General features: G+C 41.2%; 1 protein-coding gene across 1 annotated transcript in view; it reads left to right on the forward strand.

The window, feature by feature from the left end:
* Positions 1-23,259, forward strand: part of COL22A1 (collagen type XXII alpha 1 chain) — a 665,084-nt gene that overhangs the window by 213,392 nt on the left and 428,433 nt on the right. The window contains exons 6-12 of the mRNA XM_089654647.1: positions 2,269-2,392; positions 5,885-6,160; positions 6,272-6,352; positions 13,150-13,272; positions 15,353-15,397; positions 15,593-15,655; positions 16,470-16,508. Of these exons, the coding sequence (XP_089510773.1) occupies positions 2,269-2,392; positions 5,885-6,160; positions 6,272-6,352; positions 13,150-13,272; positions 15,353-15,397; positions 15,593-15,655; positions 16,470-16,508 (751 nt within the window). The remainder of the gene's footprint in view (positions 1-2,268; positions 2,393-5,884; positions 6,161-6,271; positions 6,353-13,149; positions 13,273-15,352; positions 15,398-15,592; positions 15,656-16,469; positions 16,509-23,259) is intronic.

Genomic DNA, 23,259 nt, shown 5'->3' on the forward strand with positions numbered 1-23,259 from the left:
TGCCCCCTTACATCAGGGTCCCTATCAGAGTGCTCCCTTACATTAGGTGTCCCCATCAGAGTGCCCTCTTACATCAGAGTCCCCATCAGAGTGCCCCCTTATGTCAGGTGTCCCTATCAGAGTACCCCCTTACATCAGAGTCCCTATCAGAGTGCCCCCTTACATCAGGATCCCCATCAGAGTTCCACCTAACATCATGATCCTCATCAAAGTGCCCCCTTACATCAGGGTCCCTATTAGAATTCCCCCTTACATCAAGTCTCCCCATAAGAGTGCTCCCTTACATCAGGTGTCCCCATCAGAGTGCCCTCTTACATCAGGGTCTCCATCAGAGTGCCCCCTTACATCAGGGTCCCTATCAGAGTGCTCCCTTACATTAGGTGTCCCCATCAGAGTGCCCTCTTACATCAGAGTCCCCATCAGAGTGCCCCCTTATGTCAGGTGTCCCCATCAGAGTACCCCCTTACATCAGAGTTCCTATCAGAGTGCACCCTTACATCAGGATCCCCATCAGAGTTCCACCTAACATCATGGTCCTCATCAGAGTGCCCCCTTACATCAGGGTCCCTATCAGAATGCCCCCTTACATCAGGTGTCCCCATTAGAGTACTCCTTTTGATCAGGCGTCCCCTTCAGAGTGCCCCCTTACATCATGGTCCTTATCAGAGTGCTCCCTTATATCAGGTGTTCCCATCAGAGTGCCCTCTTTTACATCAGGTGTCCCCATCAGAGTCTTCCTTACTTTAGGGTCACCATCAGAATGCCTTCTTACATCAGGGTCCCCATCCGTGTGCCCCCTGACATCAGGTGTCCCCCTTACACCAAATGTTCCCATTATAGTGCCCCTTATGGATGCCAATCCCTTATTTGTAGATGACCACTAGTGGGCCCATTTAATAGATAGATAGATAGATAGATACGTGATTTTGCGCACCCGTACCGCAATGTAACAGTATTTCTGCTATAGGACAGCAAGGAAGCAGTTAAAAATTGTACTTTTTTTTCACTGATTCACGTCCCTCAGGGCAGTCCCCGAGTCCCCATGCCCCTTATATGGCCAGGACCTTGCATGTAAGCCTTCAAAATGGGCATTTTTGAATTTATGAGATTAGATAGATTAGCTAATTATATAACTGAGAGGTAAAGTGAATAACATTGATTATCTTGTGACAATGGCATCTGAAAGTGGGTGGGATATTTAAGGCAACAAGTGAGCATGGTACCATTGAAGTTGGTGTGTTGAAAGCAGAAAAAATGGGCAAACATAAAGATTTGAGGGCCAAATTGTAATGGCTAGACAACTGAGTCGGAGCAACTACAAAACTGCAGCTCTTGTGGGATGTTCCTGGGCTGTAAGGGTCAGAAGCTGCCAAAATTGGTCCATGGAAGGAAAACCAATGACAAGGTCATGGGCAGCCAAGGCTCATTGGTAAAGCAAAGGCTGGCCCATGTAGCCTGCTCCAATAGAAGAGCTACTGTAGCTCAAATTGCTGAAAACGTTAATGGAAGCTCTGATAGAAAGGTGTCAGAACACACAGAACATTGCAGTTTGTTGTGTATGGGGCTGTGTAGCTGCAGGGTAGTCGGGGTGCCCATGCTGACCCATGTCTACAGCCAAAAATGGGCGTATGAGCATAAGAACTGGACCATGGAGCCATGGAAGAAGGTGGCCTGGTCAGAACCAAAATTACTTTTGTGTACTAACTGGTAACATATCACAATTTTCCTTTAAGGTCCAACATCAGGTTAGTCTGGTCCTTCCAGCAAATGACCCCCTCCATTACCGTAAACCTTTAAAAACATACATTTTTGCAGCTATCTTCTAGCCTGTCACATTGTGTGTGAAGTCCTCTTCACGTCTTCTCCAGCCCTGGGTGGTCCATAGTTCTAGAGCAAATGGCGTTCACCTAGTGACGTTGGCTCTGTCCCTGCAAATTCTCCTTTGAGCCCAGACTGAATGATGAATTACCCCCATTTAACCCCAGGAAGAGGTTAAATGGGGGTAATTCATCATTCAAGCTGCCCATCTGATGCCCAGAATCAGCTTTGTAGAGGATTTTCTGTAGTGAACAGCACTGGCGAGATGGTAAACATTGCATTGGAGGGTTAACGTTTTTGGCAACAGGACTTTAATTTTGTGATGAAAAAGATAATTCTGCTCTAAAGTACATCTAAAGCAACACTTTTATAAATTAAATATTTATTCAACACTTAATAAACTTAAAATGCACACTAATAACAGATGTTGAATTTTTGCGTCTTCTCCAGAGACATCTTTCCTCAAGGTCTGCCGGATGAATACGCCTTTGTTACGACCTTCAGGTTCCGAAAGGCCTCCAGACGGGAGGACTGGTACGTCTGGCAAATCATTGACAAATACGGGATACCGCAGGTAATGTTTGATACAAATTTGCAGATCCATGACACCATATTAGATTACTCAGCATTGAGGATGTCTTAGTAAACTCCACTAACCCAAAGTGACCAATCAGAAACTTTGAAAACGAAACTTTGGGCAACATCTTGAGAACTATCTCTAGAGAGGTCCTGCATTGTAGGATTCCAGGAGGTGTACCAGACCCCCAAATGGAAACCTAAAGCATATATATAACCCCAAAATTTTATTTTAGTTTTAGTTAGTTAGGGAATGATTAGAACCCCTGTCAAGTTTTTATTTTGTCTGTGTTCCCGCTGTGGAGATTGAGTTACTCCTTTTATCCTGATGACCATTATCACTGAGGCAGAATATAATATAATGGGACATCTGAAGGAAATCATCCAATGTTTTGGAGACAAACGTTTAGAAGGGTATTCCCTTCACATTGTAAAAAATTCTCCTCACTTCCTGTTACATCTCTGGATCAGAGAGAAATCTCCATAACAGGATATACAGTTGCAAGAAAAAGTATGTGAACCCCTTGGGATTACGTGGAGTTTTGCATGAATTGGGCATAAAATGCGCTCTGAACGTCATCTAAGTCACAACAATAGAAGAACACAGTCTGCTGAACATAATACTACACAAACATTAGATGTTGCCATGGTTTAATTGTGCATAATATGTAAACATTCACAGTGCAGGGAGGAAAAAGTATGTGAGGCCCTAGCTTAATGACTTCTCCCAGAGCTAATTGGAGCCAGGAATGAGCCAACCTTGACTCCAATCAGTGTGATGATATTGGATGTGTTGCTGACACCTGTTTTGGGTTTACTGGTTTCAAGAAGCACTGTCTGATGTGAACCATGCCTCGCAGAAAAGAGCTCTCAGAAGACCTACCATCAAGAATTGTTGACTTGCATGAAGCTGGAAAGGATTACAAAAGTATCTCCAAAAGCCTTGATGTTCATGTGTCCACGGTAAGACAGACTGTCTACAAATGGAGAAAGTTTAGCACTGTTGCTACTCTCCCTAGGCGCGGTCGTCCTGTAAAAATGACTGCAAGAGCACAGCGCAGAATGCTGCATGAGGTAAAGAAGAATCCCGGAGTGTCAGCTAAAGACCTACAGAAATCTCTGGCACATGCTAACATTTTTGTTGACACATCTACAATAAGGAAAACATTAAACAAGAATGGAGTACATGGGAGGACACCACGGAGGAAGCCATTGCTGTCCAAAAAGAATATTGCAGCACGTTTGAAGTTTGCAAAAGAGCACCTGGATGTTCCACAGCACTACTGGCAAAATATACTGTGGACAGATGAAACCAAGATTGAGTTGTTTGGGAAGAACACACAACACTATGTGTGGAGAAAAAAAGGCACAGCACACCAACATCAAAACCTCATCCCCACTGTGAAACATGGCGGAGGGAGCATCTTGGTTTGGTGCTGCTTTGCTGCCTCAGGGCCTGGACGGATTGTTGTCATTGATGGGAAAATGAATTCCAGAGTTTATCAAGACATTTTGCAGGAAAACGTATGACCATCTGTCCACCAACTGAAGCTCCGCAGAGGATGGGTGATGCAACAGGACAATGACCCAAAGCATACAAGTCATTCAACAAAACAATGGCTGCAACAGCACAGAATACGCCTTCTGGAGTGGCCCAGTCAGAGTCCTGACCTCAACCCGATTGAAATGCTGTGGCATGACCTTAAGAGAGCGATTCACACCAGACATCCCAAGAATATTGCTACACTGAAACAGTTTTGTGAAGAGGAGTGGTCCAAAATGACTCCAGATCGTTAAATCATAAATCAACTACAGGAAACGTTTGGTTGACGTTATTGCTGCCAAAGGAGGGTCAACCAGTTATTAAGTCCAAAGGTTCACATACTTTTTCCTCCCTGCACTGTGAATGTTTACATGTTATGTGCAATTAAACCATGGCAACATCTAATGTTTGTGTAGTATTATGTTCAGCAGACTGTGTTCTTCTATTGTTGTGACTTAGATGACGTTCAGAGCACATTTTATGCCCAATTCATGCAAAACTCCACGTAATCCCAAGGGGTTCACATACTTTTTCTTGCAACTGTAGACAACAAAAGTAAACTGACAAAGAAAAAAAACCAAAAATATTCTGGCTATTGGTACCATTGACAATTTATGATTTAAAGTGACTATAAAGGATTACATTCTTTTACAGTAAATATCAAACATGTCTATACTTGCCTGTTCTGTGCAATCCCCAAACCTCCTCTTCTGGGGTCCCCCGCCGGCACTCCAGGTCCCTTCCTCCTGCCTAGTGCCCCCATATCAAGCAGAATGCTATGGGGGCACCCAGGCAGGCCGGCCCTCAAATCCCTGCTCTCTGTGTCCATTCACACACAGAGAGTGGCTCAGCCCTGCCCCCTGCTCTCTCCTCATTGGCTGTGATTGACAGTAACAGTGCCAGCAGTGGGTGTGTCCAGGGCCAGTGCTTCCACTAGGCAAACTAAGTGGCCACCTAAGGGACACTGCCACCTAGGGGTGCCTGAGCGCAGCACAGGCTGGCACTCTCTCTGTGTGGCCTATGGACCTCTTGCATGAATTCTTCATTTCTCACACATGTCTTTATGTCACACACATGACTGTATTCTGTGTAACAGTGAAGTATCGGCTTCCCCTAGGATGGAAAGTGATTAGCCCATGACCTTGGGTGGTCAGCGGTCTCCGTAATCTCCGGTACACATACTGGCACACACAATCCTCCAGCTGTAACAAGGAGTGGGCTAGTGACCAAATGGGGTGTGTCCAGCGCTGGCTCAGCCTTCTTCTAAACAGCTGGAGCCAATCAATAGGCAGGAGTGTGCTATGGTTCCTGGGCTAACCTTATGTGAGTAGGATGATCAGGGCCCGATGTGTATGAGAGAGAAGTTGTGTAGTGCTGGGAGGCCACCTTTCCTCACTGAGAGCCATAGCCTGGACTCCGCACCCCAGCAGGACTCATCAGAGGTGAGCCGAGCCTAGGAGGATGGTGGGACATGGAGGTGACAGGGTGAGGAGGAGGACAATGGTCGAGGTGAGGGGAGCAGATGCTGATTGATAGTATTCAAAATGATCCAAAAGGTGTTCAGTTGAGTTTGGATCAAGAATGTATGCAGGACACTTGAGTTCACCCACACCAAACTCATCAAGCCACGTCTGTATGGAGCTGGCTTTGTGCACAGTCATGCTGGATCAGAAAAAAAGGCCTTCCCCAAATGGTTACCATAAGGTTGGAAGCTCAGAATTTTCTGAATTGTCTTTGCATGATGAAGTATTATTAGGACTCTTCACTGGAAACACCTGAACTCAAATATTTTATGGAGGGGATTCCACATACTTTTAGCCATATAATGTAGGTATGGTGGTCAGGTGGTCACAGATATTTTACCCTACAATGTATAAAGCTACCAATTGCCAGCTGTGTACATTTTGAATACATAAACTGAGAATTCTCTCATATTTGGTCATACAGGTCTCGCTGAGGCTGGATGGAGAGAACAAGGCTTTGGAGTACAGCTCAGTGGGCGTCACAAAGGATGCGGTGAAAGTGAACTTTCGAGGCACCCAAGTCAGTGAGCTGTTTGATCGCAACTGGCACAAGATTGCCATCAGCGTGCAGGCAAAGACCGTCACCTTGTACGTCGACTGCAAGCTGGTCATGACTTTGCCTATTGAGGAACGTGAGAACATTGACATCCAGGGGAAGACAGTGATTGGAAAACGTCTGTATGACAGCGTCCCTGTTGATGTAAGTCAAAGCTTCCTGACAGAGGATAAAATGTATTGTACATGCAACCATATACATGATCATATATCATGAGCAAAATCTTTGAGCTAATCATCCATGTTTGCTTTCCAGTTCGACCTCCAACGTATCGTTATCTACTGTGACTCAAGGCATGCTGAACTGGAGACCTGCTGCGATATCCCTAATGGACCTGTATGAAATTATTTTTATTTATTTATATGTATATTTATTCTACACATACTATGGTAATAAATTATGATACATTGTATCACATACATGTAACCTCAAGTGCTGGATTATATCTTTGATTAATTTTTGCTGTGAAAAATATTACATTTCTAAAAATCAAGAACAAAATAAAAAAAAAAAAACAATCAGGTAACTCCCTGCATCAACTTTTAACAATGTTACATCTTATGGGAGTGTCCTACAGCCAAATCCATCCCCACCATTAGGAGCTCATGAAGTCCTGTACCCTATGACTTGGTAGGAGACTTTCTGCCACATGCTGGCATTATCTTCCTCTTCCACCCGTGTAGGATGAGCTGCTACAGATATGCCTTCTTGACAGTCAGATGTAGTCTGGGCACATTTGTAATGGATGTGCATGCTGGGCATGGCATGGGCGTGTGTAGCAGCCATGTTGTCCATGTCACCAGTCTCCCGTACCATTTCTTCATAAGAAAGCATTGCACAGTGATCTTTTCCTCTCTCTCCTTCCCATCACCTTTCAGCTCATACATTCCACAAAATCTTAGTTGCTGGCAAACACCCCTTAACAGCCTGATAATAGGACTAACAGAATCTAACTTCCAATATACATTGCAGGGCCCATAAAAGTGTCTGATGTAGCTGCTTCAATGCCCAGAAAGTTACCAGACACTGGGTCACAAATACCGTAGTTGGGGAACAGGGGAGGGGCCTGAACATGGCGCCGGCAGGGTGCATGTTCTAGGAGCTCTTGAGGACCACCTGGAACATTGAGGAGGATCAGATTAAGGCGAGGAATAATTACCCTACCTTCCCTGAGTGAGCCCCCAGCTTGGTGTGGTGTTGTGAGTGGCACCAGTGAGGAGAGGGTGCCAGCCATCAGACTGGGGAGAGAGTGGCGGAGAGGCGGATCCCGTCTAGGAGTGGAGCGGTGGATGCTGGGAGGGATCACATGACCACCAAGAGGAGCACTGGGAGACGCCGACAGGATAGGAGAAGAAGGAACCAACACCATGAGGAGCAAACCCGAAATGGACTTCCAGACCCATCGGAGGGTGCCTCCCCTAAGCTGGATCACTTTTGACTGCCCCGTAAAGGAAGACAGAAAGCCTGTGCAGTGCTGAACACCCCGGACAATAGCGGTTGGTGAAGCGGTAGAGCAGAGGAAGAAAAGTCCAACATAATTGTTACTAGTTGCAAGAAACAAAAAAGAGGGCGCACCGATCTAGTGCATTATCGTTTAAAAGTATTTATTGAAAGAACAAAGTAAGTATCACACTCACAATGGACATAAAAACACAGGCATGACACACTGAACAAGATGTTCGATCCAAACAGCATCTGAGTCCATACAATGGAACACTGGATGACCAACTGGCTAACGCGTTTCGAGGACACAACCTCTTCCTTAAAGCCAACACTTCAAGAGTCTGCACTTCTCCTATATAGGTTATTAAATGATGACAGTGGGCCGTATTGAATCCACCCGAAGGCGGAGACTAACATCACATGACCCATTAACTTTTACTAGTACTGTTACAGGGTAAAGGTGGTTGGTGACAAATATCATTATAAGGAAAAGAAAGCCATAAAAGGGGTCACCAGGGGGTCTGGAATAGTTAAAAAGAGGAAAAGAAGATCTTTTGAAGGAGTCCTGAGGGAGGAAATAGGGGGGGGGGAATTTCTTATTCTGTAAAACAGTATTAAGACTCCTCAATTGAAAAGATAGGAGAACTGGAGTTAAAATATAATTTTTTATCCTATTGAAAGTGCCTGAATAACATTCTGTTTGGACTGAGAAAATAATACACCAACGATGTAAAGAACAAAACCACAAAAGGAGGAGGGACCAAAACACCCCAGATGAACGCAAGCACAATTAAAAAATATTTGCCCCCACATGAAAAAAGTCCTGAAGGGCAAACCCCACAGGGGGCAAGTGGAAAACGGATGACAGGAAATATTTCTGGGGAGCAATCCAGAGTGTCATTAGGAGTGTCCAACCTGAGCCAAGTGGAAGAAAGTTTATATATGGAAAATTAAATGGATACTGAAAATACTAATGAACAAGAAAAAAGACTACAAATGCCTACAAAAACTGAAATAGCGGAAATGTTTGCGAAATTAGAATGCTCCATACTACACAAAGATCTGGGGCAGGTTTTATCACGAGTGGAAGAAACTGAGGAGAAACTAGATAAACATGCTCAAGTAATAACTGATTTGGAAAAGCAATTGGAAGAAATGCGTCAAGAGCAAAAGAGACTGTTATATTGTATAAGGTGGAAGATCAAGAGAACAGAGATAGGAGGAAAAACTTGAGGATCCGGGGTCTACCAGAGGCACCCCAAGGAGAAGATCTGATGGAGATAATGAGGAATTATTTAATCCAATGCTGGACAGATTAGAAACAGAGCAATTGAAAATTGATAGAATCACAGAGTAGGGCGATTCCATGGAGTGGCGTTGGAAACCTCTAGAGATGTGATAGTATGATTTCATTACTATGAAGATATGGCAAACATTTGGAAGAAGATAGGAGGGATACCAGCAATAAAATATGAAGAAATAAATATTAACATGTTTACAGATATAGCACTGGAAACATTGGGCAGAAGAAGGTCTTTGAAACCATTACTGGAACAGATGAAAAAACAAAATGTATGATATAGATGGGGGTTTCCAGCATGTTTAATCAGATGGAAGGATGGACGGTCCGTTAGACTGAGGTTCCCAGATGAACTACGGGATTTTTGTGAAAGACTGGAATTACAGATAGTGGACATTCAAAGATGGTCAAAACGGGCAAAGGAAAAGGTTGAGATAGAAAGAGGGAGATGGCAAAAGATTCCTAAGGAAAAAATATGATTCTGAGAGAAGTGTAACCTGTCTTTTGTCGTTTTTTTTGGGGGGGGAGTGGGAGGGGTGGAGAGAGGAGGAATAATCCCTTTTTTTTTCTCTTCTCTTCTCCTTCCTTCTTTCTCACCCTTCCTTTCTTTTCTCTTCTCTTAAATAGGTGGAGATTTATAGAATCTAGGCGGTGGACGGGAGGCCAACATGCACTGGATCTGTGATTCAGGAGTAGGGTCATGGATTTGGTCAGGCGTATGTGGTCAGAGTCTCACCCTAAAAATGGAAAAAAAAAAGTGGCATTAGGACCACAAACGATTCCTAAGGCAAGAATAGGGCCAAAGGATTTAGTAGAGGTGGGAGGGAGGGTGGGGGAAGGAGTAGGGGATGGGGGACAAGAAGTAGAAACTATAGGGGAGATGTCTTCCTGTTCGTGGTCATAGATACCTGTACTTCCTTCTATGCGAATGCAGAAGGAGAAGAGGAGAGAGGGAGAAGAAAAGGGAAAGAGTGATGGGAGAAGAAGAGGGAAAGAAGAAGGGGAAAGGGAAAGAGAATAAGATAATAGAAGCGGTTAATTTTATGACCTATAATGTAAAAGGATTGAATACACCGGTTAAAAGGTATAAGATTCTCAGAGAATTACAACAATGTTCTATTGAAGTGGTATTCCTACAGGAGACACATATATCTCAAGATACAAATGTAAAATTATATTCTAAAAATTACCCATCTTGGTATTATGTGGATTCGCCAACAGAACGTGCTAAAGGGGTAGCAATTGGTATAGCAAAAAAATGTTAGATTTAATATTGAGGATAGGAGGGTGGACCCTGAAGGATGATGTCTGTTCTTAAGAGGGGAGTTTCAGGGAATGGAATGTACATTGGCAAATGTTTATTGTCTTCACAAAAATCCAATGGCTTATCTGGAAAGCATGTTAAGAAAACTTCTGGACTTTAAGAAGGGCAAATTAATTGTGGCAGGAGATTTAAATTTTTTCATGGATCCTAGGATGGATACATCGTCACGTATGCAGAGGAAAGGAGGTTAACATCTAAAATCTATTCAAAAAATGTTACATCAGTGTCAATTTATGGATGCTTGGAGAATCAAGCATCCAAGAGAAAGAGACTATACGTTTTATTCCCCTGCACATAGGATGTATTCCAGACCGGATTATATAATGATTGAACATAGACTCTTGGGGGTTTATTTACTAAAGCTGGAGAGTCCAAAATCAGACTCCCTTCTGCATAGAAACCAATCAGGTTCTAACCTCAGCTTGTTCAATGAAGCTTTGGCAATGAAACCTGGAAGCTGATTGGTTTCTATGCAGAAGGGAGTCTGATTTTGGACTCTCCAGCTTTAGTAAATAAACCCCTTGGAGTCTTTGGTGAAGGTGGATATAGAAGTTAGATCATTATTAGACCATGCACCTGTTACAATGAAGTTGAAGGTGGGAAGGGATCAAAATAAGACAAATATATAGAAATTAAATGAGAGGCTCCTACAGGATCAAGAGACTGAAAGTAGAATAAAAAAGGAAATAGAACAATAATTCAGGTTAAATGAGACTGAAGGAATATCTGTTGCTACGATATGGGAAGAGCATAAAGTATATACAGTTGCAAGAAAAAGTATGTAAACCCCTTGGGATTCACCACCCGCTCCACCTCTGCCACCCCCCTCTGCCTCTCCCTCCACTGGCTCCCGATTGCCCAACGCATCAAATTTAAACTTCTAATCCTGACCTACAAAGCCGTTCATAACACTGCCCCTGACTACCTCACCAACCTGATCCCCAAGTACCACCCTACCCGTACCCTTCGCTCCTCACAGGACCTCCTTCTATCCTGCTCCCTGGTCTCCTCCTCCCATGCACGACTGCAGGACTTCTCCAGGTCCTCCCCTATCCTCTGGAACTCACTGCCCCAATCCATCCGACTGTCGCCTTCCCTCCCCACATTCAGGCGCTTCCTCAAAACCCATCTCTTCAGGGAAGCCTACCCCACCCTCACCTAACGGCCATCCTCCCTCATTCCTCCCACCACTTCATCCCCCTCAGCCACTTCATTCCCCTCAGCCACTTCCTATTGTTCCACTACCCCCTCCCTCCTAGATTGTAAGCTTGAAAGAGTAGGGCCCTCTTACCCCTCGTACGCTGTCTGTTTTTGTTGTACTGTGCCATGTATTGTCCCCTATTGTACAGCGCTGAGCAAACCCTTTGGCGCTATATAAACTCGATGTAATAATAATAATAATAATAATAATTACGTGGAGTTTTGCATGAATTGGGCATAAAATGTGCTCTGAACGTCATCTACATCACAATAGAAGAACACAGTCTGCTGAACATAATACTACACAAACATTAGATGTTGCCGTGGTTTAATTGCACATAACATGTAAACATTCACAGTGCAGGGAGGAAAAAGTATGTGAACCTTTGGACTTAATAACTGGTTGACCCTCCTTTGGCAGCAATAACCTCAACCAAACGTTTCCTGTAGTTGCAGATCAGACCTGCACAATGATCTGGAGAAATTTTGGACCACTCCTCTTCACAAAACTGTTTCAGTGTAGCAATATTCTTGGGATGTCTGGTGTGAATCACTCTCCTAAGGTCATGCCACAGCATTTCAATCGGGTTGAGGTCAGGACTCTGACTGGGCCCCTCCCCAGCCACATAATTGATCAGATGGCCTCTGTCAACACTCCCCTTGATGTCAGATAAACAAGAGATTGCAAGCAGATTTGACAGTTCTCGTTTAACATCAACCAAGGAACGCCTAACCGGACTTGGACTCTGCTAAAACCAAGGACTTTGCAACGATTCTTCATTTTCAACTCATTTTTCTATGTTGCTTTATAGTTTCTTTATTTCTTTGTAACATCTTTTTTCTGTAAATATTTTATTTGCACTATTTTGACCTTTTTCATTATTAAACCATATTTGGAAAAGTGTTGAAATTATCTCTAAAGCTTATAAAGCAAACTAAAGAATCCCTGTCTCTCAAAGAGACTGTGAGCTACTGTATATAACATATCTCAGGGAAAGCAGCTTGCTATGGGGGCACCCAGGCAGCCTTTCTTCCAAGCCATGTCCATTCATTCAAAGAGCATGGCTTGGCCATGCCCAGTTCTCTTCTCATCGGTTCACTGGCTGTGAATGATAGCCAATGGCTCCCACTGCTGTCTCAGCCAATGAAGAGGGGGAGTCCCCGGGGAGCAGAGCTGTTGTGCACATCACTGAATCGCAATGGGGCTCAAGTAAGTATTGGGGGGGGGGGCTGGGGTAAAGTTGCACACTGAAGGTTTTTTACCTTCATGCATAGAATGCATGAAGGTAAAAAACCATGAGACTTTACAACCACTTTAAGTTATCTACAGTGATGATGATTTTAATCAATATCATAAGCCTGGCAAAGAAATTTCTGGAAGAAAACAATGAACAGATAAAGACTGGGGCAGTGAGCAAGGAGAACGATCTGCTCAAAATAGACTACTTGCTTTCTAAAAAGATTTCACTACATCTTTCTGATGAAGAGCTTCAAGTAGAAGTCCAGACAAATGCTATCTAAGCGTAAACCTGCTCCCAACCGCATTCTAAGCCCTATTCTAACTACCCTAAAAAATAAAAGACGTACAGTACTTACCTATTCTGGTCTGGTCACATAATCAGCTCCCAGCTCCGGCTACCGTGTAGAGGAGGGTCAGCTGATAACATGTGCCCCATAGTAAGCCTATAGGTGACATCACTACATAGGCATTGCAACTGTTGTGTTTCCTTTTTTGTAGTTGCTTATTACCTTCTTTTCAAGAAATCACTGTATGGTTATCTCAAATAGTTTTTTTAAGTATTTATTCACATACTGCCTGCACTTCATTACTTTTTTAAATGTGATATCATTCTTATTATATTTCAGTGTGCGGTGACTGTAGTCACTGAGCCCCCACCGATCATACCAACACCAACATCAACAGCAGTGGAGCAGAGGGGAACTGAAAGCAGCACCATCAACTGCTCCCACTGCCCATTCGGGGAGAAGGTATAGTACACAGTCATTAAAGCTTTCAGAAGACATCTGTTTAACTCTGTATTAATGTCTTCAAGTGGATCTTTCTGTACCTTAACAAGTCTGAAGAATAGATTCCTGATGTGCCACAATATACAGCCAAAATATATTTTTGCGAAAAAGCTCAACCTTTTATCATATCATTTTTATATCTTATAAAGTTTTATATTGTATGTATAGTTGTTATAGATTTTATATATATATATATATATATATATATATATATATGTATATATATATATAGATAGATAGATAGATAGATAGATAGATAGATAGATATAGAGATATAGAGAGATATATAAAACAAATGAGAACGAGAGCTCAAAGTTGCAAATATTTATTTCCTTCAAGTACAGTATATCTTGAAGTAGCACGACTGCGCAGTTTCAGGTATAACACTGCTCTTCATTAAGCTAAAATTGTAGCTGGATATACAGTATATATATTATTTATATAATTTTTATTTAATACTTTTTATTAATTTGATATATTTCATATATATATATATTTTAAAAGCTATATACAGTATTTATATATTTTATTATATATTATATTTTTAAAACAGTCTTGGGCTCTAGTCAGGTGACTGGTAGAAACCTTTTTATTTTTTTCATTTTTTTTTTTTACATTAGCACACAACGAAAACTAAATTTTGCTGAGCTGAACAAGAATAAAGGCAAAATGTTTGTTAGCTGCAAGTATTCTGATATTGCTTGCACTATTTTGAGGGAGTTTTTAGAACAACCAAATTTTTTTTAATATCCACACTGATACATATGCTATACCGTATTTATTGCATCCTTCTATTATATTCAAAAAAGGTTTAAAACTGAATAAGCTATTTAACTATTATGGAACAAATACCTGAATATGAATACCTTTGTTATTCGCACCTTATCTTTCATGATCTTTCCACATAAAATGTTCATATACTGTATCCCCTTTCTGCTTTTCCTCAGCCTATATCAGTTAGTGACATCGTATTGGAATGCATGGACTCAGAGAAAGCAGATCATTTAGCACTTGCATTCCATATCTGACATATTTCGAGATTCAATTTCTGCTTCCTCAGAAAATTTTGTGGGCTTATTTACCATATAAGAGAGTCCATGTAAGTTAAAAAAATACAGTCAATAAAAAAAAAAAAAAAAAAATATATATATACACATACAGTGAGGAACAGAAGTATTTGAACACCCTGCGATTTTGCAAGTTCTCCCACTTAGAAATCATGGAGGGGTCTGAAATTCACATTGTAGGTGCATTCCCACTCTGAGAGACAGAATTTTTAAAAAAAATTCAGGAAATCACATTGTATGATTCTTAAAGAATTTATTTGTCATGCACTGCTGAACATAAGTATTTGAACACCTAAGAAACAGCAAGAATTCTGTCTCTCAGAGTGGGAATGCACCTACAATGTGAATGTCAGACCCCTCCATGATTTCTAAGTGGTAGCACTTGCAAAATCGCAGGGGGTTCAAATACTTCTGTTCCTCACTGTATATATATAAAATAGCCATAAAACCCATTAGCCCCACCCACTACAGGCTGCATGCAGAAAACTATAGGAGGGGGCAGAGATGAGACCAGTCAACCTGCAATAGGAGAGCAACACTGGCTGGTCTTTATTGCCGGAAGTTTCATACTGGATCAGGGGCGGACTGACAATTCATGGGGCCCCCGGGCAATAGGGGATCATGGGGCCCCTGTGTCCTTGCCCAAACTCAAAAAAGCCTATGAAAAAAGTACCAGGGGCATCTCATGGGTCCCCCTACTGACCCCGGGCCCTCGGGCAGTGCCCGAGTTTCCAAATGGTTTAGTCCGCCCCTGTACTGGATTACCGCACAGATCTTGAAGAAATATTCAAAGCACACCAAAGAATCCAAATGAGGAATGGCTTTAGACAATATGTACTTCTCCCAGCATTCAACCTAAAGAAAATGCTGAAATAACTTACAATAACCGTTTAATACAAATACACTTTATACCCACCCCATTGTGTTGTCCAATGCACACTAGAAATGTAATTAGTGTTTCTTCTGTGTTTTAGGGTGAAGTGGGTCTTCCTGGTCCTGAAGGTCCAACGGGCCCCAAGGTAAGCCTTGTATAATATGCGGTGTAGAGTAAACCTGTCCTGAGAGAAATTCGGGGGCTTCCAGCTGTTATACCGATCCATTGACTTCCATCGATTGACTTGTGTCGCTGGCCCCAGGCAAATCTGAAGAGTTCTGTATAAATGGAAGGATATTACATAAAGCAGTAAATCCTATGATTAAACTTTTTTTCGCAGGGAGAAATTGGAAGTCCAGGGCCTGTCGGACCTCCAGGTCTAAAAGGAGAGAAAGGAGAGCCTGTAAGTCTATTAACACGTAACTGCTAATTGTTCAACGATTATGCATTATCTCTGTGGTTGGTGCCATACCTCCTTCTAACGGGGGGGGGGGGGGGGCTTGTATAATAGCATGATGGTTAAAATGAAGGCAGTTCTAAGTTGGCTATAGGGATGGGCCAGACTGCCCTGGGATTGGTTCCAGTAGGGTTTGCCAAATTCCAATGTTGATGCTGAACTCGAACCCAACTGAAATCAATGGAAATTGAACCTGTCAAATTAAAAATGTCCATTTTCTGGAGTAACAGTCAAAGGGGTGCCAAAAAATAGCATGGTGGGGTGGGTACTGCCCTGAAGAACATGTGTTAATGCAAACCTTTTTTTTTTTGTTCCATTTGGCTGGGAACAGCGATTTTTAAAATGCTTAAAGTGAAACAATAAAATGCCCAATTCTATTAAATAACATGCCTGGGGGTGGGGGTGCCCCGATCCTGCCTGTAAAGGGGCACATCTCTGTGATAAACAGCAGCATTGACATTTACAAAGGAATAAAGAGTTTTATATTATCCACAAATGGCAAAACAAAAGGACAAAACGCACACATACCCCTCCAAGGATCTGCTATATATTTAGGGGGGTGCTTAACAAACTGCAGCTTGTTTCAAAATGCGCAGCAAAATGTGCGATTCTGTGTGTTTTTTTGCACGCACAGGTATGAATTTCTTGTAAACAGGTGCAATCTATTTTCTCCACTGTAGGTGACGCTAGCTTGGAGTGGAAACGCAGCTGGAAGGGAAGTCAAGAGAAACTGAATATATCTGTTTTTTTTTTTTCACAGGTGAGAAGTTTTGCAACAAAAGGAGACAAAGGTGACCAGGTAATATATTTAGATCTTGCAAGGCATTTATGGAATGGAATTTCTGTAAACAATTAAACTGGAATACTGTACATTTTTAGAGGTGTAGCTAAACTCCTCCTGGCTCCAATGTAGAACTGGGCTTCCCACTCTCCTATGCAGCCGACTTCCCAACTCTCTGAAATCACGTTGCTTCGAGCCTAAAACCAATTGAAATGTACCATGGTCACAGAAAATGTGGTAGTATGATGTAGACTTACGTGACAAAATGGTGCATACCCTTGAGAAGCACTGTTAAATGTCTGCATAACACCACACATATATATATATATATACAGGTGAAACTCGAAAAATTAGAATATTGTGCAAAAGTTCATTTATTTCAGTAATGCAACTTAAAAGGTGAAACTAATATATGAGATAGACTCATTACATGCAAAGCAAGATAGTTCAAGCCGTGATTTGTCATCATTGTGATGATTATGGCTTACAGCTCATGAAAACCCCAAATCCACAATCTCAGAAAATGAGAATATTACATGCAATCAATAAAACAAGGATTGTACATAGAACAATATCGGACCTCTGAAAAGTAGAAGCATGCATATGTACTCAGTACTTGGTTTGGGCCCCTTTTGCAGCAATTACTGCCTCTATGCGGCGTGGCATGGAAGCTATCAGTCTGTGGCACTGCTGATGTGTTATGGAAGATCAGAATGCTTCAATAGCGGCCTTCAGCTCTTCTGCATTGTTCGGTCTCATGTCTCTCATCTTTCTCTTGGCAATGCCCCATAGATTCTCTATGGGGCTCAGGTCAGGCGAGTTTGCTGGCCAATCGAGCACAGTAATCCCACAGTCATTGAACCAGGTTTTGGTGCTTTTGGCAGTGTGGGCAGTTGCCAAGTCCTGCTGGAAAATGAAGTCAGCATCCCCATAAAGCTGGTCTGCGGAAGGAAGCATGAAGTGCTCCAAAATCTCCTGGTAGATGGCTGCGTTGACCCTGGACTTAATGAAGCATGGTGGACCAACACCAGCAGATGACATGGCTCCCCAAATCAACACAGACTGTGGAAACTTCACACTGGACTTCAAGCATCTTGCAGTGTGTGCCTCTCCATTCTTCCTCCATACTCGGGGTCCTTGTGCCTCTCCATTCTTCCTCCATACTCGGGGTCCTTGGGCTTCTCCATTCTTCCTCCATAATCAGGGTCCTTGGGCCTCTCCATTTTTCCTCCATACTCGGGGTCCTTGTGCCTCTCCATTCTTCCTCCATACTCGGGGTCCTTGGTTTCCAAATGAGATGCAAAAGTTGCTTTCATCAGAAAAAAGGACTTTGGACCACTGAGCAACAGACCAGGTCTGTTTTTTTTCAGCCCAGGTAAGACGCTTCTGACGTTGTTTGTTGTTCTGGAGCGGCTTGACAAGAGAAATACGACATTTGAAGCCCATGTCCAGGATCCGTCTGTGCGTGGTGGCTCTTGATGCACTGACTCCAGCCTCAGTCCATTCATTGTGAAAGTCCCCAACACTTTTGAATGGCCTTTTCCTGACAATCCTCTCCAGGCTGCGGTCATCCCTGCTGCTTGTGCACCTTTTTCTTCCACACTTTTCCCTTCCACATAACTTTCTATTAATGTGCTTTGATACAGCACTTTGGGAACATCCAACTTCTTTTGCAATTACCTTTTGAGGCTTTCCCTCCTTATGAAGGGTGTCAATGATGGTTTTCTGCACAACTGTCAGGTCAGCAGTCTTTCCCATGATTGTGATTCCTACTGAACCAGACTGAGAGACCATTTAAAGGCTCAGGAACCCTTTGCAGGTGTTATGGCTTAATGAGCTGATTAGAGTGAGACACTTTGAGCCGAGAATATTGCACCTTTTCACAATATTCTCATTTTCTGAGATTGTCGATTTGGGGTTTTCATGAGCTGTAAGCCATAATCATCACAATGATGACAAATCACGGCTTGAACTATTTTGCTTTGCATGTAATGAGTCTATCTCATATATTAGTTTCACCTTTTAAGTTGCATTACTGAAATAAATGAACTTTTGCACGATATTCTAATTCTTTGAGTTTCACCTGTATATACACAGTATACAGGGCTTTTTTTTTCTCAAAGAACAGAGAACAGGTGCAGGAACTCTCCCCTTAGTTGTTCCCACCCCCCTACCTGCCTCTGAACAGGTTCTACCCCCAACTCACCTCCCAGTACCGCTCCTTTTAGAGAATACAGAGTCAAGTATTATTGTGTAGGGAATCTGTTAATGATAACTAGAAAAGCAGTAAAATAGATCCCATGCAGCCAGCAACAATAGCACCCCCCATAGCAACAATAGATTCCCCAGCACCAAAAGCTCCCCCCCAGCAACAATTGACCCCTACAACAAAATTTCCAATGTTAGTTCTGATTTTGCATTTTTTCTGTAAAAGTGTAAAAGCCAGCAATTTTTGCAAGTAAGGTGTACTCATTTTTTGGGATTTGGTCACAAAGTCCATGTTAGGATGTCAAAAAAAACCCAAAAAATGAACCGATCTGGCTCTAGCTGCACATTCGCGCTCTTTTTAGCAGAGAAATGAACCTTGCCCAAAAAAAGTAGTAGACCTTACTTGCAAAAAGCTGCTGACACACTGTCTCTGTACTATTACCAAACCTCCTTAGACAGAGGGGCTGGAGTGTAGAAAAGGGGATTTTATGTGTGCCATTTATAATAGAACCATATAACTATTAAAAAGAGAACATTTTATTACAAAACATAGTTTCACAAAAACATTAACAACATAATCTGCAGAACAGCATCCAACATGATAACAAGTAATAACAGTTTGTGCGTTTACAATAGACTGCTATGTCACTGTGTTGAAAATAGGTGCGCAGGATCGACGCGTTTCGCTCATATCGCTTCATCAGGATCCATACCAATGCAGGGACCTTCACAAACTGTACACATTAAGACAAAAAAATACATATAATATATCACAAAACATCCTAGATTGTAAGCTTGAAAGAGCAGGGCTCTCGAACCCCTCGTGTATCGCACTGTCTCTGTCTTGTCTCATGTCTTGTCCCACTGCCTTTGTACAGCGCTGAGCAAACCCTCTGGCGCTATATAAATACTGTATAATAATAATAATATTAATAATAATAATAATAATAATAAGTAAATACCTTCCAAATGTAATTGTATATCCTATTATATTATTATTAATTATTATTATTATATACTCTTAGATTGTAAGCTCCCTGGATCAGGGCCCTCCTAACCCTCTTGTATTGAACTGTATTGTTGCTGTATTGTCTCCCTTTATTTTGTAAAGCACTGAGCAAACTGTTGGTGCTATATAAATCCTGTATAATAAAGCCGTAACTACTGCAGAACCAACCTAGGTTCATGGGATCGGTGGTCAAAGAAATACAAAAAAAAAGAAAAGAAAACCTAAACATGCCCACCCAATATACTATCTAGAAGTGTATGTGGGCCTCCCACAAAAACTCAAGGGGGGACCCGGCATAAACAATTCCAACTAGGAAAGAACCCTCTTAAAAAAAAACAAAAGGTAATGCACCAAAAAACAAAAAGAAAAGAGAATCCTAAAGGAAAAAAAAAAAATAGGAAAAAAAACCTCACCTCCTTTATAATGGGCACAAAGGCCACCGTGACTTGTTTTTTAAATTGATACTTCAATACCCTGATTCATATAGTAATGCATCAAAAAACAACGCACTGAAAAACAAAAAGAAAAGAGAATCCCAAAGGAAAAAAAAAAGAGGAAAAAAAAAACCTCACCTCCTTTATAATGGGCACAAAGGCCACTATGGCTTATTCTTTAAATTGATACTTCAATACCCTGAGTCATATAGTAATGCATCAAAAAACAAAAGTAACATACTGAAAAACAAAAAGAAGAGAGAATCCCAAAGGAAAAAAAAAAAGAGAAAAAAAAAACCTCACCTCCTTTATAATGGGCACAAAGGCCACCATGGCTTGTTCTTTAAATTGATACTTCAATACCCTGAGTCATATAGAGCCATCCTTGGCCTTATTATTGACCTGAATATTAGATCGCCCTTTTATAAAATCACACATGTTCCCCCTCCCCTCACCCCCTGTAATCTGGCTGACATTTTTTTTGTGCAGTTTATTATTATCAGCATTCTATTAGATAAGAGAGGGATAGTGGTGTTTAAGCTGAACATTATGTTAAATTGATATTTCAATACCCTGAGTCATATAGTAACGCATCAAAAAACAAAAAAGAAAATCCCAAAGGAAAAAAAAGGAAAAAAAAAACCTCACCTTCTTTATAATGGGCACAAAGGCCACCATGGCTTGTTCTTTAAATTGATACTTCAATACCCTGAGTCATATATTAGTAACGCATCAAAAAAACAACACATCAAAAAAACAAAAGTATCGCAGCAAAAAACAAAAAGAAAAGAGAATCCTAAAGGAAAGAAAATAGGAAAAAAAACTCACCTCCTTTATAATGGGCACAAAGGCCACCATGGCTTGTTCTTTAAATTGATACTTCAATACCCTGAGTCATATAGTAACGCATCAAAAAACAAGGTAACGCACCAAAAAACAAAAAAAGAGAATTCTAAATGAAAAAAGAATAGGGAAAAAAAACCTCACCTCCTTTATAATGGGCAGAAAGGCCACCATGGCTTGTTCTTTAAATTGATACTTCAATACCCTGAGTCATATAGTAATGATCAAAAAATAACTCACCAAAAAAACGAAAAGTAACGCACCAAAAAACAAAAAGAAAAGAGAATCGTAAAGGAAAGAAAATAGGAAAAAAACCTCAGCTCCTTTATAATGGGCACAAAGGCCACCATGGCTTGTTCTTTAAATTGATACTTCAATACCCTGAGTCATATAGTAATGATCAAAAAATAACTCACCAAAAAAACGAAAAGTAACGCACCAAAAAACAAAAAAGAGAATTCTAAATGAAAAAAGAATAGGGAAAAAAAACCTCACCTCCTTTATAATGGGCACAAAGGCCACCATGGCTTGTTCTTTAAATTGATACTTCAATACCCTGAGTCATATAGTAATGATCAAAAAATAACTCACCAAAAAAACGAAAAGTAACGCACCAAAAAACAAAAAGAAAAGAGAATCCTAAAGGAAAAAAAAATAGGAAAAAAAAAAAACTCACCTCCTTTATAATGGGCACAAAGGCCACCATGGCTTGTTCTTTAAATTGATACTTCAATACCCTGAACGCATATGTATGGTCTCCCGGCGTCTAGGTCTAGGCGCATATTTGCGTTCTATTAAAAAAACATGTGCTTTCCCTGCCCGCTCCCAGCACACACGTTCGGTACTCACAGAAAGGTCCCAATCTCCTCTTTCGATCAGGACCTTTCCCAATCATGTGACCACTGTGACAGCGAATCATGGCTGTCACATGACACTAAAACCCCGCCCCGCCTCTCAGCTTCTGGAACCCTTAAAGGGCCAGGGGGCGCTGGCTCCAAGGGGTTAAATTGATACTTCAATACCCTGAGTCATATAGTAACGCATTAAAAAACAATGCATCAAAAAAACAAAAAAGAAAAGAGAATCCTAAAGGAAAAAAAAATAGGAAAAAAACTCACCTCCTTTATAAAGGGCACAAAGGCCACCATGGCTTTTTCTTTAAATTGATATTTCAAAAGAGAATGCTAAAGGAAAAAAAAAATAGGAAAACAAAAACTCACCTCCTTTATAATGGGCACAAAAGCCACCATGGCTCGTTCGTTAAATTGATACTTCGATACCCTGAGTCATATAGTAATGCATCAAAAAACAAAAAAAAGAGAGAATCCCAAAGGAAAAAAAAAAACTCACCTCCTTTGTAATGGGCACAAAGGCCACCATGGCTTGTTCTTTAAATTGATACTTCAATACCCTGAGTCCTAAAGTAACGCATCAAAAAACAACGCTTCAGAAAACAAAAGTAATGCACCAAAAAAGAAAAGAGAATCCTAAAGAAAATAAAAATAGGAAAAAAAAAAACTCACCTCTATAATGGGCACAAAGGCCACCGTGGCTTGTTCTTTAAATTGATACTTCAATAACCTAAGTCATATAGTAATGCATCAAAATACAAAAGTAACGCACCAAAAAACAAAAAAGAGAATCCTAAAGGGAAAAAAACTCAGCTCCTTTATAATGGGCACAAAGGCCACCATGGCTTGTTCTTTAAATTGATACTTCAATACCCTGAGTCATATAGTAATGCATCAAAAAACAAAAAGAAAAGAGAATCCCAAAGGAAAAAAAAAATTGGAAAAAAAACCTCACCTCCTTTATAATGGGCACAAAGGCCACCATGGCTTGTTCTTTAAATTGATACTTCAATAACCTGAGTCCTAGAGTAACGCATCAAAAAACAACGCTTTAGAAAACAAAAGTAACGCACCAAAAAACAAAAAAGAGAATCCTAAAGGGAAAAAGAATAGGAAAAAAACCTCAGCTCCTTTATAATGGGCACAAAGGCCACCATGGCTTGTTCTTTAAATTGATACTTCAATACCCTGAGTCATATAGTAATGCATCAAAAAACAAAAGTAACACACTGAAAAACAAAAAGAAAAGAGAATCCCAAAGGAGAAAAAAAAAGGAAAAAAAAAACTCACCTCCTTTATAATGGGCAGAAAGGCCACCATGGCTTGTTCTTTAAATTGATACTTCAGTACCCTGAGTCATATAGAGCCATCCTTGGCCTTATTATTGACCTGAATATTTGTAATGTACAGCGCTGAGCGAACTA

Source organism: Staurois parvus, unplaced genomic scaffold (genome assembly GCF_062004578.1).
Source record: "Staurois parvus isolate SC_StPar_1 unplaced genomic scaffold, SC_StPar_1.0 ptg000783l, whole genome shotgun sequence".
In the NCBI taxonomy this organism is placed as follows: Eukaryota; Metazoa; Chordata; class Amphibia; order Anura; family Ranidae; genus Staurois; species Staurois parvus.